This window comes from Panthera onca, chromosome A3 (genome assembly GCF_046562875.1).
Source record: "Panthera onca isolate mPanOnc1 chromosome A3, mPanOnc1 haplotype 2, whole genome shotgun sequence".
NCBI classification, from domain to species: domain Eukaryota; kingdom Metazoa; phylum Chordata; class Mammalia; order Carnivora; family Felidae; genus Panthera; species Panthera onca.
Genome location: NC_138341.1, coordinates 36,326,440 through 36,352,329, shown reverse-complemented (window position 1 = coordinate 36,352,329; position 25,890 = coordinate 36,326,440). Strand labels below are relative to the sequence as shown.

At 41.3% G+C, this 25,890-nt stretch overlaps 1 protein-coding gene across 1 annotated transcript in view; it reads right to left on the bottom strand.

Annotated features, from left to right (window-relative positions):
* Positions 1–25,890, bottom strand: part of ACOXL (acyl-CoA oxidase like) — a 338,638-nt gene that overhangs the window by 182,730 nt on the left and 130,018 nt on the right. Inside the window, 2 exon segments of the mRNA XM_078444739.2 lie at positions 4,116–4,165; positions 4,167–4,233. Of these exon segments, the coding sequence (XP_078300865.2) occupies positions 4,116–4,165; positions 4,167–4,233 (117 nt within the window).

Genomic DNA, 25,890 nt, shown 5'->3' with positions numbered 1-25,890 from the left:
CATTAATATTTTTTTTTTTTAATTTTTTTTTAATGTTTATTTATCTTTGAGACAGAGAGAGACAGAGCATGAACAGGGGAGGGGCAGAGAGAGAGGGAAACACAGAATCTGAAACAGGCTCCAGGCTCTGAGCTGTCAGCACAGAGCCCGACGCGGGGCTCGAACCCACGGACTGTGAGATCATGACCTGAGCCGAGGTCGGACGCTCAACCGACCAAGCCACCCAGGCGCCCCGACATTAATATTATAATAAGAAAATATTATTGACAACTTAAAGTTTACAAATTAGCAGAAAAGGACAAACTCCTTGAAATACACAAAGTAACAAAACTAACACAGAAGAACTTGGTAATTTTTTTTTTAATTAATTTATTTACTTTCAGAGAAAGAGAGAGAGAGCATGCAGGGAGGAGCAGAGAGGGAGAGAAAGAGAGAGAATCCCAAGCAGACTCCATGCTGCCAACACAGAGCCCAATGTGGGGCTCAAACTCACAAACCGTGATGTCATTACCTGAACTTAAATCAAGCTTTGGATGCTTAACCAACTGAGCCATGCAGGTGCCCCTAACAACTTGGCAATCTTAAGATTCATATTTGTTGAAGAAATTAATAGAGTAATCAAAAATCTTTGTATTAAAAAAAATGCCCAGATGGCTTCTTAGTAAACACTATCAAATTTAAGGAAGAAATAATACCAATCTTATAAAAACTCCTTGAGAAAATATAGAAGGGACCACTTTCTTATTCATGTTATGAGGACAGCATAACCCTTATACCAAAACCTAACAAGGACATTTCAAAGGAAAGAAAAGTATATTCTTCACAGATATAAACACAAAAATCCTTATCCAAACATGACCAATTTGAATCCAATAATATAAAAATATTATAATACATTATGACCAATTAAAGAATGCAAATCCAGCTCAATATTTGAAAAGTAATCAATGTAACTCACTTCATTAATAGAATGAAGAAATCTCATATGATCAGCTAAATAGAAAAATTAAGTCAAAATCCAATATTCATGATAAAAATATCCAGCCAACTGGGAGTAGAAAGGAACTTCCTCAGTCTAATAAAAGGCATTCCACAAAAACCCTTCAGTGAATGTTCACACTTAATAGGGAAATATGGAATACTTTTCTTACAAAATCAGGAACAAAATAAGAATGTCCACTCTCACCATTGTTATTCAATATTTTACTGTAGGTTTTCGCCAGTCCAATAAGACAAGAAAAATAATTTTTAAAAGGCATAAATATTGGCAAGGAAGAAGTAAAACTCTCTTCATGTACATGTGACATGATGATATATATAGAAAATCCTAAAGAGTCTATAATGAAACTACTAAATCTACTAAGTGAATTCAGTGAGAATATAAGAGGTTAATATAAAAAATTCAATTATATTTTTACATGACATTAAGAAACATCTGATAATTAAATTTTAAAAGCAATTCTATTTGAATAAATTTAGTAAAAAATGTGAAAGACCTCTACACTGTAAATTATAAAACATTAAGAAAAATTAAATTCCTATATAAAGAGAGATAAACCATCTTCTTAGATTTGAAAGACCCAGTACTGCCCAAATTGCTTAATAGATTCCATGCAAGGGGCATATGTACCCCAATGTTTATAGCAGCACTTTCAATAATAGCCAAATTATGAAAAAAAGCCTAAATGTCCATCAACTGACGAATGGATAGAGAAGATGTGGTTTATATATACAATGGAATACTACTTGGCGATGAGAAAGAATGAAATCTGTCCATTTGTAGCAACACAGATGGAACTGGAGGGTATTATGCTAAGTGAAATAAGTCAGTCAGAGAAAGACAGGTACCATATGTTTTCACTCATATGTGGATCCTGAGAAATTTAACAGAAGACCATGGGAGAGGGGGGCAAAAAAAAAGTTACAGAGAGGGAGGGAGGCAAACCATAAGAGACTCTTAAATACTGAGAACAAACTGAGGATTGATGGGGAGTGGGAGAGAGGGGAAAGTGGGTGATGGGCTTTGAGGAGGACACCTATTGGGATGAGCACTGGGTCTTGTATGGAAACCAATTTGACAAATTATATTTAATAAAAAAAATAGATTCCATGCAATCTCAAATAAATCCAATCAGGCTTTGTGTTCAAAAAAACAAAAACTAAAAACCTGGTAAGCAGATCCAAAATTGTATACGGAAATACAAAGTGCCTAGACGAGTCAAAACACCCAAGAAAATTTTGAAAAAGAACAGACTTAGATGACTCATACAACCTGATTTTTTTTGCAACAGTTTTGAGACACCAAACAGTTTTTATCTCAGAATAGAGTAACCAGGACTCTCATGCATTGCTGAAATGAATATAAAATGGTACTACCTCTCTGAAAAATGGCAGTTTCTATAAATTTAGACATACACATATGCAATTACCCTGCAAGTAAATACCCTAAGAAAAATGAAAACCTTGGATGAGAATATTCACTGGTGTCTTAGTCACAGTAGCTAAAAGATTAGACACAACCCAAATGTCCAGCCCTGGGAGAATGTATTAAAAAATTGTGGTTTATTTATTTAATGTTACTACTCAGCACTAAAAATTAATAAACTATCAACAGAATTGAGGAACATTAAGACATTATGTGGGATGAAATAAACTGGACACACGCAAAAAATATATACTGTATGTTTCCATTTACAGGAAGCTCAAGAACTGACAAAATTAAGCTCTGGGAGTGGAACTCAGAAAGGTGGTTGTCTCTCGACGTGAGGGCCAACTGCAAAGAAGGAAATTTTTTTTTTAATTTAATTTTAAAAAATGTTAATGTTTATTTATTTTTGAGAGAGAGACAGAGACAGAGACAGAAAGTGTGTGGGGGAGAGGCAGAGAGTGAGGGAGGCACGTAATGCAAAGCAGGCTCCAGGCTGAGCTGTAAGCACAGAGCCTGATGTGGGACTTGAACCCACCAGCCGTGAGATCATGACCTGAGTGAAGCTGGACGCTTAACTGATTGAGCGAGCCACCCAGGTGCCCCAAAGAGGGAAATGTTGCATATTTGGTTTGAGCATTCATTACACAAGGGTATATGCTTGTCATTGAACTATACCCTAAAATCTGTGCATTTTACCATGTGCAAATTAAATCTCAAAAACCACTCAAAAATATTTTAAGTAAGATGTTGGGTGTGAGTGATTTACATTTATTTTCTTCTGGGTGGCTTGGATTGATTGATCTTAGTGGTACCTGAAGCTCAGTCTGTAGGGTTTGCTGTTCGAGAACCGTGGAATGCCAGGCTTGAGTGCAGTAAGAGCAGAGGTGTGCCCGCTCATGCCCCTCCCAGCCAGGCAGCCCCACAAGCTAGCTGCACACCAGACTGGCAGGGCCCTCCGATTACCCTCCTTTTGTAAAGCCTGGCACCAGCCTACCCATCGGTGCAGTAAATTTCAAACACACACCGATTCTCAATTACTCAGAAATTAATTCCCTAAGAAGCAAGATTGCATAGGGAGGAAAGAACACAGGATAAAGGTCCAAAGTGTGGAGTTATATTCCCAGTGCATCTGCTCCCAGACCCTGTGATCTTAGGCAAATCCCCAATTTTCTGACCTTCAGAAGGTGGTGATAGCACACAACTGCCCAGGCAACATTCCAGGGCTTTGCGGAGGAATAGCTGAGAGGCATAGATGGAAGCCTGCTATAAAATGCAAAGCTCCGTGTGAATTTACAGGACTATCACCGTTATTTTATTCAGTAGCCTGACTCCGACCCCCCTCCCCAATCCTACATGTGCACACAACCTTGACCTATTTTTGAAAAATTTAAATTAGAACCTTTATCAGAGGTAGAGAAATTTTAACAGCCAAGTCTGTTTCTTTTCGAAAATATGGAGAAACGTTGGTTCAAGGTTTTTCGAATCCTCTGTGGATCCCATCCACCCAGATATACAGACAATCAAGATTCAGACATCACTTTTAACCTGAACATCAGATTTTAGCCACAGACTTTCCTGTCCCCACTTAGAAAATGAAGTCCCCACCTGCCTCTCCCCTCACTCCTTACTAATGCCAGGCAGGACCTCACACTCATTTTTACAGAGCAAACCCTGAGAGCCATCTCACCTGCTGGCGAAGGTCAAGGCCAAGGCTGTGGCCAGGTGAGGCATCAGCCTGAAGGGTCTGTGTTTGGTGCTCAATGATCTTGACTTCTTTCTTGGCTTTAGGCCCAAACTGCCTCCGGCTAGAGAGAATCAAGCAGGCACAAATTTTATCAAAATTCAATAGGCAACTTCATTTCCAGAGCTAAAAGTGCTAAGCAGCCATTTGCCTTTAAAACACTTCAGAATACACAATGCCCGGGTCTCCTAAACTGTGGTTGAGATAATTAGATATCAAAAGTTTCTTAGGATAGTCCAACAGAAAAGCTTTTTGGCTCTTCTGGAAATTAATCTTCCCACCATGGACTATTTTTAAAGCAGCCTATCTGTTTAATTAATACACAGAGTAATTTTTACTCCTTAACATTTACATGGCATTTTATAGTTCCGGGTGCCCCGCGATCATTAATTATTCAGCTTTGCTAAGTTTGTGACATAATTAATAATAGGACGGGAGCAATATCTTAGAATGTATTTCAAAAGGACATCCTCAACAAGGAGGCAACTCTAACCCCGCTGCTCCCGTCAGATTCACAGGCAGGTCATTACTTTCAGCCCACCTAAATCCCCCTGCAGTTCCACACAGAAAGGTGCTCACATCCCGCCGGAAGTACTGTGCTTTATGAACAGCTGCTGCTCTAAGGCAGTGGTGTCCGGGCAAATCGAGGCCTTCCTTAGAGCAGTTCGTGAGGGGGGGGCGGGGGGGGGATTATCCCCACAGGCAACACCCAGGGTCTAATCCTACAGAATCCCTCCGCCGCAGACTGCAAAAAGCCTGGCCTGTCGGAAGTCACCTCCCTCCCCAGCCCTGTGATGGCTCTACAGCCCCGGGTTCGGCAGCCACCCCTCTGAACATCTCTGATCTTCACGCTGATTTTTGAAAGGACACCTCACGCACGTGCACATGCACACACACACACACACACAGGCGCACGTAATGCTATATTATCAAACCGGCAGAGCAAAACTCGTGCTTCAGACACCGGTGAGGTGAGGGTATCTATGAGTCACAAGGAGAGAAGGGAAACGGGAGTTTTTAAACATTTTTATACTCGATAGACTTTCTTAAACATAATTTGATGCTTTCCTGTTGCCTTTGTTCTTAAAAGACCACCATGATCGTGTAGTGCATATGGTGGTCTAGAATTCATAACCTGTTCCTGTTGTGTGGGTGGGGGGGGGTGGTAAGGGCGACCAGACGCTCGCACGGGGAGAACCGCTCTTAAGTACCGTGAGCACAGGCTTGTTTTCTAGGCGCACAGACCTCCCCGGGCACGGCCTAACCACCCTGCAGCTGCTTGTCCAAGGATCGCTACCCAACTCTGCCCTCCGTCCACACCGGCGGACCCCAACGCCTGCAGGCCCTGGTGCCAAATGAGGCCAGACGGCCTGCAGGGAAACGTCTCAGCTTTTGCTGGATCACTGCAAAACCAGCAAGGAAATCACAGATCCAATAATGGTGTCATCATAATGTCGGGGCATTTTAAATTCCATTTGTCCCCACTCTCTCAATTTCCATTTTTAAGTGCTATGATTATACTGTATCTTTTCTCTACGGTCACTGTGGCTAAAACGTTTGTCTGCTGAAGGTAGACACTGCCACACGACACTGGGGGACATCCGCGTGCCTGCTCTGTGCAGGCATCCCCTAAGGTGCTGGGCGTCCACCAGGGTCAAGGAGGCCCGGCCCAGCTGCTGAGCCCCCAGCCCCGGACACGGACAGAACAAGACCAAGTGACGTGGGCAGGACAGCCTTGTGCAGACCCCCACGACCCCAACCCTGTACTCCGCTCACCCTGCCCTATCAATCACCAGTCGTCCTTATGTGCTCCTAGAACATCACTGCAGGGAACTTCTCCACACAGCCTGGAAAAGAAGTCGCTGATCGCAGCACCTTTTAGCTTTTGTTTTGCTATAAAATAATTTCAGTAGCAATACCACTTTGGACAGCATCCCATCAAAACCTCTGTTTTTGTGTGTGAAGCATTTGTCTTGGCCTCCCACACAGCAAGAATGAATGAAAGAATGAATGAATGGGTTTTGCCAGTGAGGAAATGCAGACGAAGCACCACAGAGTGGCTGACTCAAGACCTCAGGGAAGGTCTTCGGGTGACAGATCCGACCCCTGACCTGGTGTGCCTCAGTTTCCCAGGTTAGGCCATACCTTATAACCATCCCATTTCCTCTTTGACCCTCACGGTAAAATTAGGGTGACAGGTGCAGAGCAAAAAGAGGCCACCAGGAGCCCATGTGGCAGGCCTCGCCGTGCCTTTCTTTGTGCTTTGTGGGAGTAAAGAGTGTCACTAATGAGCTGCCACAGACTTGCCAGGCAATGTCACAAAACTCGGGACATTACACAAGACTCTGAATTTCCAGCTTTCCTTGAAAACTAGGAAGATCTGGCAATTCTGGACCCCATTCCCGTGATCTGTTCCACTGGAGCTCAGAAGCTGCTGACTTCTCTGTCTGGGGCATGGCTGTTCCCCGTGGTCCCCAGGGTCCTTTCCGCTCACTGCAGGCCTGGGAGGCACTGAGTTTTCAACCCCTGCCGCGGGGGATTTCTTTTTTTCATCCAGAATACATTTACATCAGCATCCTTACTTGTTAATTAAGTTCTGAGATTATGATACACGGCCAAGCGTAGGCATTCTCTGCGGCTATGAATTCATTAACAGAACTAGAGGGCAAAAGAGAACAGCTCTGGACAGCTCACACAGCATGGAATCCAAATGCTTTGGCTTGGCATTCAACAGACTACTTTGGCCTTGTTTGAGTGTCCCAACTGGTTTTCCTGCTAAGCCCCTTCAGACACTTCCCATCCTGGGCCTCTGTCCAGGCAGGGCTCTCCGCCAATCTCATTCGGCTGCCACACGTCATATTTCTGGTGGCTTAGCCGAATGCCCTCTCCTCCCACTGACACGTTCTCCTATTCGTGACATGCCCCCTTCGAAACCCAAACCAGACCAATCAAAGCAGGAAGCTACTTCTCCTCAGGGTGCCCTGGGCACTTCCCCTGTTAATTCCTGCCCCCCTGGGAACGCTTCTCCCTTTTAGGCTGGTGTGAGGGACACCTGTACTGACCACATGTCTTCTCGCACTGCCATCTGGGGCCCTGCTGACTGGCCCTTGGGCGGGCCAGTGCCTAAGGAGAACAAAGGACTACTCTGCTTGAGTAGTGTTTCCATCTTTCATATGCAAACTAACCAGTTCAAAGCCCACACCCCCAGCCACCTCCTTTACCAGACTTTTTTTTACTCTGGGCCGCTATCCCCCCAGGCCAGGTACCAGACAACTAGGGACAGCCCCTATGCCCCAGAACCTTCTGAAATTATTCAAACTAGCCAAACCTAAACGTGCTTAGCCTGCTTGCCCTGCCTCCCCCATTCCTTCTCACAGAAACCACAGTAAAGGTTCTTGTCCCTGCTTCCCCCTTGCTCCCTCTGCCTCTTAACCATCCCTGCTGCTTCCCCATATGGCCCGCGTGGCACAGCACTCCCCCTCCCCTTGGGAACTGTGAGTTAACAGCTATCTTTTCAATGGCGGTCACCCCCTGCTCTGTTGGCCTCACCGGACCCCAACAATAGTAAAACCCAAGAGGCCAGCCTATTCCGTCTTGACATGCCCCAGGCTGGCCAAGTGTGCGTTCTTGGGAAAGAGAAGGCAGGTGAAATGTCCCACCATCCCCCAGCAGCTCCACACCCAACTCCTCGCCCACCTCCAGGTCTCCTTGGAATGCTCACGAGTTGCTAGATGTGAACATCTAGTTGCTAGATGCCGACAAAAGGCCAACGGTCAGACACTGGAGTGCCAAATGGGAGCCAGGGGCAGTTAGGACAGGGATGGAAGAAGCAAATAAGATGAGGAATCCACTCCACTTTTATGCCCAACAACCCACCCCACCGCTGCTTTGTTTTGTCTGCTTTTGTTTTTTGTTTTTTGTTTTTTGCTAGGGACCAGAAGGAAAGACATGAGCGGGAGAGAAAGCACAGCACCCACCCTCTCTCCCTCCCTCCCTCTGGCCCAAGACAGTGACAGTCCCCAAAGCTTTAGGCTGAGGGTTCCTGCTGGCTTCTCACCCATCAGATATGTTCTTTGGCAGGACAAAAGTGATACTAAAGTCAAGTGACCCTTCTCCTGCCCAGAGACCCGGCCAGAGGTCACCCCTATGACTGCCACTATCAGCCTCCAAACTGGTAGCCTGGCTCCTTCAGAGGCAGCAGAGAGAAGGCGCCTCAAGTCTCTGTGCTCTGAGAGGGTGTGGTCAGTGCAGGAACCCTGCCATGCCGCTGTGTGGTCACCCTCCTATTTATGCTCTCAGACCTAGCAATGGCACTGCGGGTCATGATGGTCCAGGCCCGACTTCTGGTTGCCAGCGTCCTGGCGGGCTGCCCTGAACACAGCTCACAGGACTGTAATCCCTGCAGCTGGCCAGCAATTACTGCCTGCCAGACGTTTTTACTGCTCCAGTATGATCTATATGGGCACAATCCTCTTCCTGTCCTTTTCCTCCGCTGGGTTACTATTTTTCCTTAAAAACACATGTAAAGGCTGTATTTTTCTCTGTAATCATAATTTTATTTCAGCGCCAAGAAAACCTCAAAGTCACTGAGCTCAAACCTTTGGTGCTTTTTAAAAACGAAAAGTGATGCATGTGCGTGTACACACGACAACATCCATGTGAAAATAAAGCCACGGCCCTGAGGATGCTGTGAACGGTGCCATTTAAAATTACAGATTTGAAAGGCTATTTCTGGATTGTAGCAACTCATCAGGAAGAGAGGAAATATCTATTTTGGGGTGTTTTATTTCATTCCCACTCCATTTTGAACACGGCTGCTTAAAGCAACATTCATGGAAAGTGACACGGCTATTAATCACCAGCTCAGCTACTGCGCGCGCAGCCTCTGGGGGTGGCTGAGCTGCCCGCCTTCCCATCTCCCTCTGGTCTCTTCTCCCAAAGGAGGCCAGTGACCTACTAAAAAGATAATTGCTTCACATGTTTCCTGCTCTGCAGCATCATTGCATCAGTATACTCTGAATGACATCCAGTCAAATTGGAAGAAGGAGAGGAGCTTTGTGGCTGGGGCTCGCCCTTGACCCTGAGACTTCTTGGTGCAAGCTGGTTCACGGGCATCCCTGCTGCCGGAGGGAGGAAGGACAAGACCTTCCTCCTTCACTGTCAAAGTGCTGACCTCTGCAGACAAAAGCTGAGCAAATTCCTGGGCCCCGGCCACACTCCCTGTGGCCACCTTCCCTCATTAATCTCGGCCACAGACAGGCTTCAAGTGAGCCTGTGAATGCCCCACAGATGGACCACTGCAGCCCCACTGGCCCCCAACAGAGACCCTCCAACCACTCAGAGAGCCCACAGCCCATCTATCCCTTTCTCCCCTTCTCTGGGATGCTCCTGAACATAGAAACCCACAGAGAAAATAAGTTACAAAGCAGGATATTTTAACACCACTGGTTGGACCCGGCAGATTTGGTTCAGCTGTCCAGCCAGGATGTAAAAACCTGGCTTCTTATTATCAAGTAATGTCAACAGACATGTTGACTCCCAGCACCAAGCCTCACCACACCCAACCCCAACTAACCCCACCCTGGGGTCAAGCAAGCTTGGGATCATGGAAGGGGCCTGGCTACACACAACCCTTGCTATTTTTTTTTTTTTTTTTTTTTTTGAAGCTGAGCATTTAAATAGCGTGTCCTCGGGTTCTGACAAAGCAATCCTGCATTAAAACATCAGGCTCAAGATGTTACATTACCATGTTTTCACTGCAATTCTTCAAATGGCATCTTTAAATCTGTCTGTAGGAAAGATAGAAGGTGTATTTGCATGCACGTGTGTGTGTGTGTGTGTGCGCGCGTGTGTGCAGCATAAAAGTACATGCTTTTTTAACAGTAGCCTTGATTGTCACGAAGTGTGCAAAATGACCTCAAGAAAGAGTTCTTAAAGCACTCCCCGATCCCGTGGAAATCCCAAAAACTTTCGCACCTTCCAGACACGTTATTTCTCTGACCCCTCCACAGTCTCTCACTGCAACCACCACAGAATAGAATAGGTGATCCTTAATGGTTGTGATGGAGTCCATGACGATGGCAATTTATAAACATGAAAATATTTCCGACATGAAAAGAAATGAGGGTGCTTTGTTGTCAGGGTCGAAGTCTACATAGAGAGGGCAGAGACAGCCACCCCAAGCCCATAAGCAGACAGTAGAGCCCATGTTCTCTTGGCCAGAGAACACAGAGAGGAAGAGCCTTTGCCATACCTTCTTCCCCTTTCTCAAAGGTCACACCGTATCAAATCCCCAGGAATACAAAGGCCCTCCCCAACAGGAAACTTGTGGTTCTAAAGTCATGGCCAGTGCCAGGTGGGGACTGACATCCTGCCACCCAGGGCTGCAAAGACTGTCCACCTTGTAAATTCGCATTGGAAGACAAGTGCCAAGTGGAGCAGGCTGCAGGAACCATAAGGGATTAGGATCAGGCCACTCCTCCCACCAGTGGATGGATGACCCCAGTGGAGATGCCAGCAACCCTTCAGATAAGAGACAACACAAGGCAGAGTAAACCTGCAGTGCTCATATTTCCGTTGAGTGGGCCACTTCTGGTCAACATTATAATCCTGGAATATAACCACTATAAGCCTGACCATGAAGGCCTAGTAGAGAGCAAGGCTTGGGTCACTCTGAATCTGAAGATTGGCCAACTCCAGGTTCTTCTGTGAGGATTCAATTACACAAACACCAGTGGGTCTGACCTGACACACAAAGGTTCAAACCCCTTCAAATTAAACACCCATGAATCTGGCTGCCTCTCCACTGAATTTGTTCTTACCCTCTTCCAGTGCCTCATGCTGCCCACAGGAGGCTATCCTGGGACCAAGTCAACATCCCATCACCCCAGGCATCACCAGAGGGGAGGCAGGAAATAGTGGTTAAACCCCAGGCTTTGGATCAGACAAATCTGGTTTGCATACAGATCCTGACACTTGCTATGTTAACCTGAGTGAGTTACACAAACTCGTTGAGCCCATTAAATAAGGCTGACGATGATGGTAAAGACTAAGTGAGATAGTGCTCATATGTGTTTAGTATCACGCCCGACACATAGTAGGTCTTCAAGGCATGTCTTCATCAACATAGTCATTACCATTATCCTGAGTCCCTAAAATTACCCTCTCTTCTACTCAGCGTTGATCTAGAAAAAATCATTTTGATATTTCCCAAAAGAAGTCCCCCTTTTATTCCTTTAACCCAAACAAAGCACCAATGTATTCTGCATCACTAAAACTGTTGTAAAAAAAAGTTAGAGTCAAGGGGAAAGTCTCTTCCACCCAATCTTAAATTAAAGATAATGAAATTACTGACAGAAAAGAAGATAAGCTGTTTACTGCTGTGTTAGAAAAATTGTGTGTGTGTGTGTGTGTGTGTGTGTGTGTGTGTGTGTGTGTACTGGAAAGCAATATGAAGGGTTCTAAAAGCACCTGACACTTCTATGTATCCAAGAACACTAGCCAAATTTTCTTCTTCCCAAATTTCAGGGAAGGACAAAAGGGTGGACAAAATAAAGCCAGAGAAGTTGGGGTGGGCAGAGCCTTCCAGTACATCATGTTGCCATAGAAGCAGCAGGTTCTTTCCAGAGTCAATCAGCCCACCCTAGAGAGGAATGTGAATGTTATTCAGATGGTTCCCACACAAGGGAAATTAATTTACTTTTCAGAATAACAGCCTCAGCAATATCTATGAGTGACATGGTGGTTAATGTTAGTCGTCAGAACTATGATTCCTTGAGATTGTTCTTTAAAAAAAAAATCATATCCTAATGAATGCAAAACAAAATTACAATGGTGGGAGACGCGGAGCCCTAAATTATAGCTGAGACTGCCTGGGGTGGGCTAATAATTTCACTATTGAATTATTTTCATATTTTAAAAAATTATACAGAGAGAGAGAAAGTCTTCCATCATCAACACCACTGCAGAGATACCACAGAAGCCCCCAGCACCTCAGCCGTTAGAGTCAGGAAGCAAGAGGGCCAACCACCTTGGGATCCAGCCTTCCTCTCCACTGTATGGCAGGTGCAGGGTATATGTGCATCCTGCCTTGCCCCAAGAGCCGTCCAGAGCCTGCTGTCATCCTGGAGACAGCAAACCAGGCCACCATGTGTGTTCAGTGAAGGAAAGGAGACAAATACTGAGCTGCCACACTCTCCAGGTAACCCCTTCACTGAGGTTGATTGTCAAAAAATGAAAACCAAGCAGTGAAGTACTCTTTAGGGGCTGGCATCCATTTAGTAATGCTTTAGTCTGGCTTTAGACTGTTCTTGGCAATGGGACATTACCCAAGTAGCTTAAGGACTGGCTACTGACTCTGCTTTCCCTCTCAATCCATAGTCTTAAAGTAAAGGGTACCCATAGGTTCTTAAAACAACACCAGAGTCTTTCAATTTATAAACATGGTATGTCTTTCCATTTATTTAGATCTTTGATTTCTTTCATCAGTGTTCTGCAGTTTGTAGAATATAAGCCCTACACATGTTCTGTTAAATTTGCCCATAAGTATTTCAATTTTTATAAGCAACTGTAAATGGTATCATATTTTAAATTCTGGTACTCTTGCATTCATTGCTGGTAGATAAAAACTACAATTGATTTGTGCATGTTTATGTTGTATCCTGTGACCTTGTTCAATTTACTTCTTAGTTCTAGGACTTTTTTGTAAACACTTTGAGATTTTCTTTTTTTTTCTTTTTCTTTCTTTTCTTTTTTTTTTTTTTTTAAGTAGGCTTCATGCCCAGCACAGAGCCAAAAGTGGGGCTTGGACTCATGATCCTGAGAACGGGACCTAAGCTGAGATCAAGAATCAGACATTCAACCAACTGGGCCACCCAGGTACCCCTTTGAGATTTTCTATATAAACAATCATATCATCTGAATGTAGAAACAACTGTTTTACTTGCTTCCCAATCTGTATGGTTTTTATTTCCTTTTCCTGTCTTATTGCACTGGCTATAACTTCCATCACTCTATTGAATGACAGTGATAAGAGCAGATATTCTTGCCTTATTCCCAATCTTAAGGGGAAAGCATTCAGTCTTTCACCATTAAGTACGCAGACTGTACTTTTTTTATAGATGGTCTTTATCAGGTTTAGCACATTTCTTGGTATTTCTGTTTGAATGAGAATTTTTGTGAAGAATGCATATTGAATTTTACAAATGCTTTTTCTGCACCAATTGATAATGATTATGTGATTTTTCTAGTTTTATTTGTTAACATTTTGTATTACATGGATTTTTAAATATTAAACCAGCATCCAGCATTATATACCTGGAATAAATCCCATTTGCTCATGTGTGTAATTCTTTTTACACATTGCTAAATTCTATTTCCCAATATTTTGCTAAGAATTCTTGTGTTTATATTCAGAAGAATATTGTGCTGTATTGTCTTAATTTGTTTTGGGGATCAGGATATGACTGGTTTCATAAAATGAATTGGAAAGCATTTCTTCCTCTTCCACTTTCTAGAAGAGTTATATAGAATTATTGTTAATTCTTCTTTAAATGTTTGGCAGAATTCTCCAATAAAATCATCTGGCCTGAAGATTTTTTTTAGGAGTTTTAAAATTACTGATTCAATTTCCTTAATAATTCTCGAGTTATTCAAATTGTCTTGTATATTGGGTAAAATATGGTATTTCATGTTTTTTTGAAACATTGGTCCATTTCATCAAAATTTTCAAATTCATGTATATGAAGCTGTTCCTAATATGCCCTTATTACCCTTTTGATATTTTCAGTGTCTGTAGTAATATCCCATTTCATTCCTAATATTAGTAATTTGTACGTTCTCTCTTTTTTCTTTGACAGTCTTGCTAGAGGTTTGTCAAGTTTACTGATCTTTTCAAAGAACCAGCTCTTTGCTTCATTGGTATTCTCTATTTTTCTGTCTTCAGTTTCATTGATTTCTGCTCTTAATTTTATTATTTCATTCCTTCTGCCTCCTTTCAGTTTTGTTCTTTTTCTAGGTTAAAAGGGGGTGCTTAGATATTAATTTGAGGCGGAGCTTAGATATTGATTTAAGACTTTCCTCAATGTATGCATTTGGTGCTATAACTTTCCCTCTCAGAATTGCCTTAGCTGCGCCCCACAAATTTTGATACATTGTATTTTCATTTCTATCTGGTTCAGTGTATTTTTTTAAAGTTTATTTATTTACTTTGAGAGAGCACACACAGTCAAGCTGGGGAGGGAAAGAGAGAGAGAGGGAGAGAGAGAATCCCAAGCAGGCTCCATGCTGTCAGCACAGAGCCCAGTGCAGTGCTCGATCTCACAACAGTGAGACCATAACCCCAGCAGAAATCAAGAGTCAGATGATTAACCAACTGAGCCACCCAGGCACCCTTTCTTCAGTGTATTTTTAAAAAACTGCTTGAGAGTTCTTCTTTTTATTCTAGTCACTTAAGTAATTTTTACTTAATTACTTACGTGACTTTTACTGACACTTACTTAAGTCTATTGTTTAGTTTGCAATTTTTTAGAGGTCCTTCCTGTTATCTTTCTGTTACAGATTCCTAGTTTGAATACACTCCAGTCAGAAAACACTCTGTATAACTTCAACATTTAAAAATTTGTTGCAGTTTCTTTTATGGCACATGTTATATGGTCTATCTTGGCAATGTTAGGCACTCGAAAAGAAAATGTATTCTGCTTTTGTTTGATGGAGTGTCTTATAAATGTTGATTAGATCTTACTGCTTGAAAGTATTGTAGAGTTCTTCTATACCTTTGCTGATTTCCTGTCTAGTCACATGAGTTGTGAAAAGAAGGATGCTGAAATCTCCCACTATAATTGTGAATTGGTCTATTTCTCCTTTCAGTTCTATCAGCTTTTACTTTATGTATTTTTCAGCCTGTTGTGTTTTACATGCACATTTAGGATTGTTATAACTTTTTGATGGATTGACTCTTTTTATCATTATTAAATGTCCTTGTCCTTGATAATTTCCTTTGCTCTGAAGCCTACTTTATATGAAATTTATAGAGCCACTCCTGCTTTTCTTTAGTTAATCTTTGCATAATGTATCTTTTTTTCATTCTTTCACATTCAGTGTGCCTGTATGACTTTACATGAAGTGAGTTTCTTACAGAGGACATAGGGTTTGGTCATGTTTTAAAATCTACTTTGCCAAGTTCTGTTTTTTAACTGAGTGATTTAGACTAGTTAAATTTAATGTAGTTATTTTTTAATGTTTATTTATTTATTTTGCAAGAGAGATAGAGAATGCACGTGTACATGTGTGAGCAGGGCAGGGGCAGAGAGAGAAGGAGACAAACAATCTCAGCAGGCTCCATGCTATCAGCGCAGAGCCCATCACAGGGCTCAGACTGTGAGATCATGACCTGAGCCAAAATCAAGAGTTGGACATTTAACAACCTGAGCCACCCAGGTGCCCCTAATGTAATTATTGATACATTAGGGCTTAAGTCTGACTTTTTTGTTGTTGTTCCCTCTGTTTTTTAATTTCTGCTTTATTTTTCCTAATTTTCTGTAGATTACTTAAACATTTTAAAAAATTCTTTGTTATCTATTTGTACAGTTTTGTTTTGTTTTTTTCCAGATTGGGTGATTTCCATTGCCTTATCTTCTAGTTCACCAATTCTCTGTCCCTTCCATTCTTCTGTTAAGACCATCGACTGAGTGTTTTGCTTAGGTTATTATATTTTTCTGTTCTAAAACTTCCACTTGGTTCCCCTGTATATTTTCTGTCTCTTTGCTTAGACTCTATTTCTTTGTCAAGACTTCCTTTTTCTTCCCCCCATGCTTCCAGTGTACTTGTAATTGATGTTTCAAGCATTTTTATGATGGCTACCTTAAAGTGCTTTTCAGACTGCCTAACATCTTTGTTATCTCAGTGTTGGCAACTATTTCTTACCTTTTGTCATTTGGTTTGAGCTCTTCGCGGTTGTTGGTATGACATGCAGTTTTTTTAATGTAACAGATACATTACATTTTCACATTATATTGCAAGACTCTGGATCTTAAACCTTTGGGATTTCTCTGACACTACTGTGGCGGGGAAAGGAGTCACTACTTTCAAGTGGAGGTAGAAGTCCAGATTCGCCACATGGCTTCCACTGACACCCAAGTGACGGGCGAGCTCTTCTTGTTGCTGTGTCGGGATGGGAGTTCTAGCTCCCCATGTAGTCTCCACCGACATGGCAGTAGGTGCGGTGTCATTATTGCTGAGTAGTAGTCAAAGTCCTAACCTTCCATTCAGCCTCCCCTACATCACTACAGCAGGAGGTGGAAAGAGGTGATGGGTAGGGGTAGATGTCTGGGCTCTCCACATGGTCTCTACTGACAACACAGGGGTAGGGCCTGTTTCTTTCTTGAAGGAATAAAATTTCCAGCTCTCTGCTTGGCCTTCTCTGATACCACCATGGTGGCAGAGTTGATGCAACTCTAGGCTCCGCATTTAGCCTTTGCTGGCATGTGTGGGGTGGGACCACAGGGGAAGCAGACTTGGATGGGCATTTTATTTTTCTTTTGCTTGTTTGTTCTCATTGGCGTTTCTGGATCGTCAGCCTCATCAGTATGCAATTTGGGATATATGAGGCCAAAGGAAACAAGGGAACTCCCTACTGTGTCATTCCTCAGGTCTCAAGGTCCTAGTTGGTCTGCTTTCTTGTCTCCATCTTTCAAGGTCTTCTTATGTTTGTTTCATATGTGATGTCCAGGCTTTTCCATTGTCCTTAGTGGGAAGATTAGAGAAGAGCACATCTACTCATCTCTCCAGAAGTGAACGTCCTATTGCAAATTTCTAAACATGACGTGTTTAGATTTGAATTTCAGTAAGTTTGTCTGTTAAAAGTGTACTAATTGACTGATAACATTAGATTTATTTAGTTTCCATATACGTAAAGAGACAGTGAGAGAGATCATGTATAGATGTTAGTATATGATATAAGTGTCATATTTCCTCCAATAAAAAATCTCTTAAAGATATACTGCTAATTTAATAATAATTGATCTGTAAATAAGTAAACACTACATGGTTAATGTGTGCCAAATTACAGATACATCAATGTCAGAAAAAAATAAAGTGAACAGGTGTGTGTTTTGCAATCAAGGGATAATTTCTATCTCCAATGCATATTAATATATTTGATTAGTAGTATAGATGGAGAGTTCTACACCCTGACTTTCTGTTTACCTAATATTTCACTGTATGCAACTTCTTGTGTTATCCAATATCCTTGAAGTCACATCTTAATGATTACTTCCATAGGGTAACTTTCTATAAAAAAAAAAAAGTACTGGATTGAAAAATGTGAACCTTTTGAATAGTTCCTGTCTCGCATCACCAACTCACTTTCCAAAAGGATTGTGGCGATTTTCATTCCTTCTCCCAGTGTATAAGCTTGCCCATCTTATACATTTCTTCCAGATCTGAGTATTGCCCTTTCAAAGTCTTTGCTAATTTAACAAAGTAAAAAATTATCTTACTTTTACTGGGCTTTCTTTGATTACTAATAATGTAATTAATCTGTTCATATATTTACTGTCTATAGTTAGGTCTTCTTCAAAATGTTATATACCATGTACCCATTTATAGACTGTGATGCTAGTATTTTTTCTTATTTATTTATAGAGGTTCTTTATATATTAAGGAAATTAAACCACTGTCAGTGCTATTTATTTAGCTATTTTTCTACCGTGTCCTGTTTTTAGCATTGCTTTTGAAATATGCACATCTCTCCATTTTTATGTAACCACCTTAATACTTTTGGGATTCCTTTTTTCTATTTGGAAGGTTTGTCAAACTGCACAAACGTATGAGTCACCTTTTCCTTTCATCTATGTAATTTTGTGGCTTATTTCAATGTGAGAAATAGGCAGAGATGAGAGATGTAGGTCTACCCCAGTGGGATACAGGAATAAATCTCCCAACATAGTTAACTGTAGCAAGTGCCACTAGGTAGACCCGAGAAGGATCTATGAAGGTGAACTGACTTTGGTTCATGTATGCTTAAAATAGCCATTCCCTCATCCCAGACAATTCCCTTGATCTTCCTCCTTCCAACTGACTTGGCAGACAAGTCCTTGCTTTAACCTCTCTCCCACTTTATTCTCTAATCTGCCAGGAAATTAATGCAAGCCCTGAGCCCCTCGAAACACAGCGTATTCCAGCCATCCTTTTTCATCTTTGTTTCTAAGATTGAAATAATAGGTAAAAACAAACTTTGCTATTCTGTTGGCAACAAAATAGGTGCCTTCAAGGAATATTTATTTAAGGAGAAAAAAATCTCTTTGAGTGAGTCTATGCAATAATAACCACCCATCCCAGCAAAACCTAAATAGTTCATCCTCCATCTAACAATTTTCTATCTACTCAGTTATTAGGCCTCATTTATGTCCAGAATCCGTACGTCAGGTGTAGGATGAACACATCTGTCATTAAGGCCTAGAACACAGCAATGAAAAGTTCCCTCGGCTGGAGTTTTCCCGAGACCCACCATTAGTTTGCTGCCTTTAGCCACAGAGAGACCTGCGTGGTGCAATGACATCAGCAGGTTCCCCAGGATTTCATTTCCGGACACTCTTCCTTCACCACCCAGGTTTCTCTGCCATACTTTGCCCAGCAATGCCCGTCTAATCTGTCTCACCTGGCTCCCATCTTCCCCGGGCATTCCCGAAGGGCAGTGCTGTCATCCAGGTTATGACAAGCTTATCTCATTTCTCTGTACTGATGCATCCTTACACATCATTGAAATTAAAAAGAAAATGACCTGACGGTTGTTTTCTTTACAAAAGCACGTTTCCAAAATTAACAATTTATTATGCCTGTGACAAGAATAATTCATCCGCTTTGCAGGGAAACTGCCCCCAAATAAACTTCTACAAGGTCATTTGAGTTTCTATGTATGATCTTAGGAAGTTGGAAATTACCCAAAACATGGGATGACAAAAAATGCACTACAAGGTGACGGCCTGGGTGAATGTGTTCCAAAGAGGTTCAGGGAGGCTAGTGGAGGCTGGACCACAGAGACCCTGCCAGAAGCCAAGAGGTCAGGTTCTTGTACCACTTCTTTCAGGACTGAACCTGAGATAACAGCACACATCTAAACTTTGCCCAAAAAGGAAACCCAATTTTCATCCCTAGCTGGACTCCACGATTTTTGCTGACCTGCACAGAATGGTACTGATATTCAAATGCTTTTCACTTAGTCAATAAAAAATTATGTCTAAAACAACACTTCAAGTCTCTGGACACTATCCTAAGGGTGTTAAGCAAATGGAGAAACATCTATTCAAGAATGTCTAAACTTAAATCTCATTTGAACCACGACCCACTCATGTCCCCTTCACCCCCCATCCTCCAAGAGCTCAGTGTGATGGAAACTGTGCCCAGGGCAGGTGCCGCCGAGAATATGGGGAACCTTCTCCTTCTGGCTTACAGTTTAGGGCTATGACTTCCTGCAGGCCAGTGGCATCTCTAATTCCCTTCACCGCTTCACCTCCAGCTCCATGTTACAGGAGCTCTATTCCAGACAGGTACAGCCAAGAGGACTGGGGTTCCCTTTCTCCACTCAGCCCCCCACTCACAGGGCAGAAACTCAACTCTGAACGGAGCAGGCCAGGAATACTGGATCCTGAACATCCCTGCCCCAGCTTACTTCAGGGAGGAGGTCTCATGCCAAGAAGGATAAACTGAGAAGACAAGGGGCCACCATTCCTGTCCAGAGTCCCGCTTGCAGGGTTGTCACTTTGGGGAAAGCAAGTCATTGCCTTACCCCCAGCTCTGATGTAGTGGTACAGAGGTTCTGACGCGAAAGAGAAGCAGGTGACAAGAACAGAGAGCTCTGCAGCTTGGCCTACAGAGTCTAATTTTATTTGGAAAAAAAGCATGGGGAAGACCACGCCCATGAGTGTTGTTTAAAACAATGGAGATCTGGGAGGTGAGCGATTCAGAGTTGCTCTTAGTTCCAGAACTCTTTTGGCAACAGGCAAAAAGATGATTGGCTCAGCCAGATGGTAGATCAGCAAGAAGGTTAACAGAAAGAATCAGGGAAAGGGGAGCCTGGGTGGCTCAGTCGGTTAAGCATCCCACTTCGGCTCAGGTCACGATCTCGAGGTCCGTGAGTTCGAGCCCCGCGTCGGGCTCTGTGCTGACTGCTCAGAGCCTGGAGCTTGCTTCCGATTCTGTGTCTCCCTCTCTCCCTGCCCCTCCCCCGTTCATGCTGTGTCTCTCTCTGTCTCAAAAATAAATAAACGTTAAAAAATTTAAAAAAAAAATTAAAAAAAAAAAAGAATCAGGGAAAGGAATAGCTAAGAACCTCTGTGGCTGGAGCAGCCTCAAAGACTGACAACACTTTGTTTCTGCAAAGAAGCCTAACTTTAACTGGAACAGACTGTGGCATAAAATATGCCCCAGGTCATTACTGAATACAATATAGCAATCAGCTGGTGATTAATTGGGGCTAATAACTGCTATGATACCAACAGAGACAGATAATCCAAAAGCTTATGGGGGAAATGAGAAAAGGAGACAGTTAAACAGAGCTCAGCTAAAACCACAGTCATCCAAGGCATCAGGGAGACAGTCACATGCTCAAGGCTGCACCCTCTCCAGAGTGACATCAGAGACCGCACACTGGAGAACAGATTTCACTGAAACAGTCTAGCCACATCATAAACAAATGAATAAACAAACAACAACAAATCCCAGAAGGGGGGGGGGATCAATATTCAGAGTTGCTACAATATTTATCTAAAATGTCCAGTTTTCAAAAAAAAAAAAATGACAAAACTTGCAAAGAAACAAATAAGTGTGACTCGGACACAGGAAAGAAGCAGGTAATAAAAACTGCCTTTGAGGCAACCCAGATACTGAACTTAGTAAACAAAGAATTCAAAGCAGTTACTATAAGCGTGTTTAAAAAAACGAAATGACATAATGTTTAAAGAGTTAAAGATAGGAATGCAAGCTGGTGCTGCCACTCTGGAAAACAGTATGGAGGTTCCTCAAAAAACTAAAAACAGAACTACCCTACGACCCAGCAATTGCACTACTAGGCATTTATCCAGGGGATACAGGTGTGCTGTTTCAAAGGGGCACATGCACCCCCATGTTTATAGCAGCACTATCGACAATAGCCAAAGTATGGAAAGAGCCCAAATGTCCATCGATGGATGAATGGATAAAGAAGATGTGGTATATATACACAATGGAGTATTACTCGGCAATCAAAAAGAATGAAATCTTGCCATTTGCAACTACGTGGATGGAACTGGAGGGTATTATATGCTAAGTGAAATTAGCCAGTCAGAGAAAGGCAAAAATCATATGACTTCACTCCTATGAGGACTTTAAGAGACAAAACAGATGAACATAAGGGAAGGGAAACAAAAATAATATACAAACAGGGAGGGGGACAAAACAGAAGAGACTCATAAATATGGAGAACAAACTGAGGGTTACAGGAGGGGTTGTGGGAGGGGGGATGGGCTAAATGGGTAAGGGACACTAAGGAATCTACTCCTAAAATCATTGTTTCACTATATGCTAACTAATTTGGATGTAAATTTTTTAAAAATAAAAAATAAAATTACAAAATAAAAAGTACCTTGGAATTTTAAAAAAAGAGAGGGGAAGATGTGATATATACCTATACAATGGAACATCACTCAGCCATAATGAAAGAATGAAATCTTGTCATTTTATTTTATTTTATTTTTTAAAAATTTTTTTTAACATTTATTTATTTTTGAGACAGAGAGAGACAGAGCATGAATGGGGGAGGGTCAGAGAGAGAGGGAGACACAGAATCTGAAACAGGCTCCAGGCTCTGAGCAGTCAGCACAGAGACTGACACGGGGCTCGAACTCACGGACTGTGAGATCATGACCTGAGCCGAAGTCGGACGCTTAACCGACTGAGCCACCCAGGTGCCCCAAATCTTGTCATTTTAAATGACGTGGATGGAACTAGAGATTATTATATGAAGCAAAATAAGTCATTTAGAGAAAGACAAAAGCCACATGTTTTCACTCATATATGGAATATAAGTAACAAAACAAATGAACAAGGGAGGGCAGGGGCAAACCAAAACCAAACTTTCAAATATAGAGAAAATACTGATTGTTACTGGAGGGGAGGTGTGAAGGTGGATGGGTTAAATCAGTGATGGGGATTAAAGAGGGCACTCGTGATGAGCACCCAGTGTTGTATGTAAGTGTTGAATCACTAAATTCTACATCTGAAACTAATATTACACTGTATTATAACCAACTATAATTTAAATAAAAACTTGGAAAACAATTTAAAAAGAAGTTAAAGAGAAGTATGATGAGAATGTTCAGTCAGATAGAGAATATCACTGAAAAAGAAACAAATGAAAACTCTGGAGTTGAAAGATAAATAATTTAAGTGAAAATTATTTCACCAGAGAAGCTCAACAGTAGGTATGAGCTGGTGGAAGAAAGAATCAGTGAGTTTAAACATAAATCTAGAGATTATGCAATCAGAAAAACAGATAAAAGAACAAAGAAAAGTAAACATAGAATGGAATAATGAGAGAAGCCATGAAGTTTACCAGCATACACATAAAGGAAGGAGGAGGGAGCAGAAAAAAATATTTGAAGAAATAATGGCAAAAAACCTAACCAAAGCTGATAAAAAAGATAATCTGTACATCTAAGGAACTCAGTGAACTTATAAGTAGGAGAGATCTAAGAGATCCACACCCAGACGCACAGTAAACATGTTGAAGACAAAGACAAAACTCTTAACAAAGCAAGAGAAAAATGCCTCATCACATACACAGGAATACCACTAAGATTAGCAGCCGACCTCGCATCAGACACGATGGAGGCCCAAAGGCAGTTTATAGTGCTGAAAAAAACAAACAAACAAACAAACGAACGAACAAGAATCTTATATCCCACAAAATTATCTTTCAGAAATTAAAGCAAAATACAGACATTCCCAAATAAACAAAAACTTAGAATCAATTGCTAGCAGACTCACCTTGTAAGAAATACTAAAGGAAGTTCTTCAGGGTGAAAGCAAGTTACACCAGAGAGTAACTTAAATCCACATACAAAAAACAAGCAGCACCGGTAAAGTAATTATGTAGGCAATTGTATAAGATAATTGGATATTTCTTCTCCTTTCTTCATTGAACTGATTTAAAAAAAACTTTTGAATATGGGGGCCCCGGGGTGGCTCAGTCGGGTAATCGTCTGACTTCGGCTCAGGTCATGATCTCACAGTTTGTGGGTCTGAGCCTTCCATCAGGCTCTCTGCTGTCAGCACAGAGCCCTCTCTGTCCCCCTCTCTCTCTCTGCCCCTCCCTTGATGGTTCTCTCTCTCTCTCTCTCTCTCTCTCTCTCTCTCTCTCAGAAAATAAATAAATACGCTTTAAAAAAAATCTAAAAAAATAAAACGATTGAATAGGAACCAACAAACAGAAAGGAGAAATCAGACCTATAAATAGAAAGGGCAAACCGATAGTTGCCAGAGGGAAGGTGGGAAGGATAGGTGCCAGAGGGATGGGCAAAATGGATTTTAAGGGGAGTAGGAAACATAGGCTTCCAGTTATGGAATGAATAAGTCATGGGCATAAAAGCTACAGCACAGGGAATATAGCCAGTGATACTGTAATAGAATTCTATGGTGACAGGTGGTAGATTAACTTGTGAGCATAGAATAATGTTATAGAGATGCTGAATCACTATGTTGTACACCTGAAACTAATGTAACATTGTCAATTATACTCAAAAAAAATTAAAATCAAAAAATTCTAAATATGAATAAAAAAATAAAAAAGCCTAAACCCTGAACAAAAAATAAGTATGAACAACAAAAACAAAAAATTGTGAATAGAGCATTATGAATGTAATTGTGTTATGAGGACTATAACATATAGGAATGTAATATATTTGACAATAACTGCACAAAAAAGTAGGTGGGAACGAGTTGTATTACAGTAAAGAACCGATGCCAACAAGGACTTAAAATCCATATCAAGAGATCCAGAAATGGTAAATAAGAAGTTTAATATAACAAACTCTATAAATGTACACTTGCTCTCATTTATTCCCTTACCTCAATAGAAGAAATAAAATTATACAAAATAACTATAACAGTGTATTGTTGAGTTTGTAACGCATATAAGAATAATAAAACAAAAAGGGAAGAAAGGCATAGAGCTCTACAGAAATAAAGTTTCTATACCTCACTGGAATTAAGTCACTATAAATCAGAAGTAGACTCCAATAAGTTAACATGTACATCATAAACTATAGAACAACCACTAAGAAAATAACACAAAAAATACAGTGTTAAAAATAATTGAAGGGGGCGCCTGGGTGGCGCAGTCGGTTAAGCGTCCGACTTCAGCCAGGTCACGATCTCGCGGTCCGTGAGTTCGAGCCCCGCGTCAGGCTCTGGGCTGATGGCTCGGAGCCTGGAGCCTGTTTCCGATTCTGTGTCTCCCTCTCTCTCTGCCCCTCCCCCGTTCATGCTCTGTCTCTCTCTGTCCCAAAAATAAATAAAAAACGTTGAAAAAAAAATTAAAAAAAAAAAAATAATTGAAGGAATTAAGGGCTGCCCTGGGTGGTCAGTCAGTTAAGCGTCCGACTCTTGATCTCAGCTCAGGTCTTGATCTCGGGATCATGAGTTCAAGCCCTGCATCGGGCTCCATTCTGGGCATGGAGCCTACTTAAAAATTAATAATAAAATTTTTAAAAAATAATAATAAAATTGTAGGAATTAAAATGTTGCACTAGAAAATGTTCATTTAATGAAAAAGAAGGCAGTAAGGGAGGAACAGAAGAACAAAAAGACATGGAAAACAAAAAGCAAAATGACAAATGTAAATCCAACATTATCAGTAACATTAAATTCAAATGGATTAAGCATCCAGTAAAAAGGCAGAAATTATCATACCAGATTAAAAAAAAAACAAGATTTAACAATATACTCTCTATAACAGACACTTTAGATTCAAAGACACAAATAAGTTTAAAGTAAAAAAGACAGAAAAAGATACACCATGCAAACAGCAACCATAAGAGCTGGAGTGCATATATTAATATCAGAAAACAGTCTTAAAACCAAAAATGTTACTAGGGATATAGAGGAGGAGCATTTTATAATTGTCCTTAAGGTATCCAGATTGGAAAGGAAGGTGTAAAACTATCTCTGTTTGCAGATGTCATGATTTTGTATATAGAAAATCCTAAGGAATCTATTAAAAATCTGTTAGAAATAATAAATTCAGCAAGGTTGCAGGATACAAGATTAATATACAAAATTAAGCATATTTCTATACGCTAACAATGAATAATCCAAAATGAAATTAAAAAAATAATTCCACTCATAAAAGCACCAAAAAGAATAAAATACTTAGGAAAAAATTTAACAAAATTATACACTGAAAACTATAAAATATGATTGAAAGAAATTAACTAAATAAATGAAAAGACATCCCACATTCATGGGTTGGAATATTTAATATCATTAAGGTAACAATACTGCCCAAATTGATCTACAGATTCAGTGAAATCCCCATCAGAATCCAAGCTGCCTTTTCCCCCCCAGAAATTGACATGATGCTCCTAAAATTCACATGGAAATATAAGGGACCCAGAATAGCCGAACCAATGCTGAAAAGAAAAGTAATGTTGTGGGACTCACACTACTCATTTGAAAACCACTGCATAGC